We start from the raw sequence: 4,476 nt of genomic DNA on the forward strand, positions 1-4,476 counted from the left end.
AAATTTGCTTTCTTAGGCAAGCTTCCTGATTTGACTGGTTAATAGGAACTAGGACTGTGAGGGTTCCACTGCTGGGCTTTTTATAATAAACAGCTATTTCTTTATCCCTTAATTATTTTAGTTATATAGGACACCAAAGCTACTTACCAACGGAGGCCAATATCAATTCATAAATAAAAATAAATAAATGCTGGAGAAAAAAAGAGTCACAATTACAGGACAAACCAATTAACTCTTAGACCTTCTCAGCAGTTCTTCAATGAAACTGACTCTTGCTAGTTGACTCTACTAGGAGCTAACAGAGTACCAAGCAGCTTTAACCCTCTCAAAATAAAACTACTCTCTTCAAATCCATTTACATATTACCCACCAGAGCTCAACAGGGATGTATAATCTGAGCCATTTTTATTGAAATCTCCAGTACTGGTTTGGGAGATGAACAATTTACATGAACACAATCACCAACACTGATTTAAGAAGTCTGATTACACTAAATTTGGTAACTATCTTAGATGTGTGCTATGAATCTAGAACATGCATATGGCATATTACATATCAACTGATAGAAACAGCTTATCATTTAATTGATATTTAAATTACAGAAGCTATAAAAACCTTAATTACATTTAGCACTTTTGCATGAAAGAAACATGAATATTGTAACTGCTATTAACAAGATAGTGCACTAATAGCAAGTACAAAAATATGCTGACATACAGTAACTCCCTTAGGCCTAAATTAAGTGTTTACTTAAATGCTGTTTTACCACATAACTTGGAAAACCTGAAGAGAAAGAAAAAAAAGACTGAAGAATTAATTATTCTTAAAATTTTCTTTTCAGCCTGTTCTGATGTGTAGATTCTCATAATACTTAAACGAACTTCCAAGATCTCAAGACCTGTTACTTCTTTTGATGATGAATTTGTGTTTTTTTAACCCACAGATTCTTTGGAGCTTGTTCCTGAGCTGCTGGACCTTCTTTATTGGAATTTAATTGTATAAGTAGCAGTGTCTGTATACTCATTCTCAGTTATTTCAACTTCAAGGACATTTATAATCAACTTGGGAAAGGCTTAATTCTGGTGGCCTCTACTCTACTAACTCCATAGCCACAAAATCTACCTGTCTCGGTAGGTAGATTCTCTAGAGCAGTTTGCAGGCAAATACTATCTTTGATATAGTGAACAACATCCTTTTCCTCTCCCCATAAGTTATTCCTTTATTGCACAGCCCCTGACATCTAGATATTTAGAGTGCTACACAGCTCTCTATAGTCAGATACAAAACTGGCAATCATTAAAATTACAGCAATATAACATTGTTTTGCTTAACTTTATAAAAATGCCTGACAAATGGCAAAATTGGTCTCAGACAAAAGAGCAGTGGCTCCTCAAATAGCCTATACTATGCTATAACAGACTAAGAGCAAGGAGTGACTGAAAGCAGAGATTCTTGTGACCATCAGATGTTGTTGTAGTTCTACAGTACACCAAGTATCATGTTGCTGGGCAGGCAACATCATTTAGAAGTTATTTATATATGCTAGAAAACTTGAACAATTTTGCTTTGAGCATCAAGGTTGGTAGGCCTAAAAGCTGACACTCCCATAGAGGCAAGCTAGAGGAGGGTGTACACATGGGTCAATGTGTTTGCTGTTAGTCCAATATTTATTGGGGTCTGTTGAAAAAAAGATATGAAAAAAGGTCCCAAGAGTCAGCCCACACTTTTGGTAACTATAGTCCAGGAGAGTCAGTTTGTGCGTCTAACAACCATGAAAGTGCTCCCCACCGTTTAACAAGAAGCTACTTTCATTTACATAATAATCACACCATTTTACAATCTGCCCAAGCATATGAATGCGTCCTATCCCTTTAACATTTAGGACCTTGTATAAAAGAACAGACCAAAATTCTTTGTTGGTATTTTGAAAACATTGCAGTCTTTTACTTTATGGAAGGGTCATGTTTCCAGCCGAAAGCCTCCTCCAAGTTACCAGATAAAGACTGCTCTCCAAACAGGTTTCTGGATGACTTTCAAGATCCAAATAACCTAGCAGATATAACAGAAAATACAAAAGTAGTTGAGAATTGGGTATAATTATATACTAGTCATCCAATTAAATGTCACTACAGCCAGAAGAGATATTAATACATATCTGGGTAGAAATTCTGCTTTCCCATTCATTGGACCATATAGCTACACAGGTGAAAAGCTAAATGATATTTTGCCAGCCTGTCTATTGAGACTGAGCATGAGGCTCAAATCCAGGGTTTTGAGAGGCAGCATGAAGGCATCTGCAAGGCCATGAAGCTGGCCTAGCTCAAGGGGTTGGCTTTTCTATGTGAGAGTTTGTTTTTTTTACATTCAAGACACTACTAACGTCATTTGCCTCGGTCTTCCAATATAACTGACATGTTTAAGCAACACATGGTAAGAAGCACTAGATTCAAGTTTCAGAGTAGCAGCCGTGTTAGTCTGTATCCGCAAAAAGAAAAGGAGAACTCCTGTTCTAGATTCAAGTTTGGATCTCTCATTGATGAGCAGAGAAACTAAATGCATCATGCATTATGAGGTCCATTATCATTAAGTGACAAGGTCAGTGAACATCTCCTTGCAGATCAAAGTTGAAACAAATGAGGCTCAACAGCAGCCCAAAACAAAGGAAGACAGAGGGATCTGAAGAAGAGGCATTAGGACCAAAACCAAGATGCCTAACTTCAGAAAAAAGTTATAGCACTGAGATCCAATCTGGTTCTACTTACACAATCATGCAAAACATCATGAAGATGTTCCACAAGGCAATGAAGATTCGAAAGTACCTGAGACTCAACAAGAACTCCCTGATATTGTCACCTAGAAAATCAAAGGAAAAATCCTTTAGCAAATACAGACACACGCATTTACACTTTACATTTTCAATATTAACTGAAGCATGTCATCAGCTGTTAGTTTAAAATAAAAACTGAATGTTATAAAGGACAAAAAAGAGAAACAGAGATTTTGGAGGGGATGGTCACCACCTAGTTCAGTCTGTCACCAACATGAACACCTATATAGGTCTAGAATGAACAGTGAAAACAAGGAAAAGAAACCAGAAGATAGGTCACGTCTCATTGCAAAAAAGGAAAAGGACAGCTGTCATGGCCACATATTATAGTATATGGTCTTCCCACCTCAATCACTCATCATAATGAGGATAAATGCATAGGGGCAACTTAAAGGCACAAACATTAATGAGGAAATCAACACATAAAGGCACCGAGTTCTTCTGCAGCATAGATGCCAGCGTCCAAAAATGCAGGAGGAAATGTACACTGTAAATCTTAAGACTCCTTCTTCAAGTCACAGTTCTAAGAGGAAGAGCAGTGCCTGCAAAGCCCCTAGGTAAATGTTCAGTCAAGTTGTAAGCAGAGATTGGTGAGCCAGTTACTCTAGCTATAGATGGATCAGTGAACTCGTATTTGGGTGTCTCGGAAATGGGTTCATGTTAAACACTTTGTCTTAGAGGGTTCCCATATAGATTTGATTAATCAGAGGGAAGCCACCTATATGAACAAAGTGCTGCATTCACAGCTATCTGTGTAGTGCCCACGCTGAGGGAAACTACACACACTAAGAGTCACAGATGAGGTGTTCACTCATTGAGCCTATTACCTGTAGTTGGCTCCCTAGACTCTTCACCGAAGCCCTGGGTGTCTTTCTTCTTCCTGCAGGGACACAGGAGTTATTTCCACATTGCTCTGAACGGACATGCATTATCAGTACAACCCTAGGCGGGAGGCCATAGGCTTTGGGACCAGACAATTGATGTAGCAGGAGTTTGAACGTGGTGCAAAACCACAGAGCCCTGGGGGAAAGCAGTCTGCCAGGAGTGACTGGGAGGGTGGAAACCCGGGGGTGGGGGGTCAGCCACAAGACAGGGAGCACATTACTTCCCATCTGCAGTAGGGACAGCCACGGGCACCCGGGACGGAGGGCGGGCAGCAGCGGCCCGGCGAGCGGGGGAGACGCGGGTACCCATGAGGGCCCAGCGGCTGGTTACCGGGGCCCAGGCCCAGGCCCAGGCCCAGGCCCGCCCCTCCCCCCGCACTCACAGCCTGAAGTTCAACACGGCGCCGGCGTTCATCAGCAGCGTCCTAAGGGGAGACAGAGAGCGGGTTAGAGCGCGCGCCAGCCGGGCCTCCGCCGGGGACTCCCGCCCGCCCGCCCGCTGTCCCCCCGGCCCCCCCCGTACCCGCAGAGCAGCAGGTCCCCGATCATCGCGGCGGCGGCGGCGGCGGCGGCTTCCGGACCGGAACCGGAAAGTGCCGGCTGGCTGCAGGTCACGTCTTTGGCGGCTCCGCGCGCCCGCCTCGCTTGGCCGCCAGGGGGCGTTACAGGGGCGGGGCCTGTCTGCTCGGGGCGGGGCCTCCCGGTGGGGTCCGCCAGGAGAGAGTCGGTGCCACTGCCTCCCCTCGGGCTGGGCACAGAGCCCAG

The 4,476-nt window shown here is 43.3% G+C and overlaps 1 protein-coding gene across 1 annotated transcript; it reads right to left on the reverse strand.

The window, feature by feature from the left end:
• Positions 1-385: 385 nt before the first annotated feature.
• On the reverse strand, positions 386-4,340 carry SMIM7 (small integral membrane protein 7). Its single transcript, XM_034755473.1, has 5 exons — positions 4,235-4,340; positions 4,095-4,136; positions 3,655-3,707; positions 2,763-2,853; positions 386-2,049 (listed from the first exon to the last, which is right to left on the reverse strand). The coding sequence occupies exons 1-5, from the start codon at positions 4,258-4,260 to the stop codon at positions 2,034-2,036; spliced, it is 228 nt and encodes a 75-aa protein (XP_034611364.1). The 5' UTR covers positions 4,261-4,340; the 3' UTR covers positions 386-2,033.
• Between the last annotated feature and the right edge of the window lie 136 nt (positions 4,341-4,476).

This window comes from Trachemys scripta, chromosome 22, assembly GCF_013100865.1.
Source record: "Trachemys scripta elegans isolate TJP31775 chromosome 22, CAS_Tse_1.0, whole genome shotgun sequence".
In the NCBI taxonomy this organism is placed as follows: Eukaryota; Metazoa; Chordata; order Testudines; family Emydidae; genus Trachemys; species Trachemys scripta.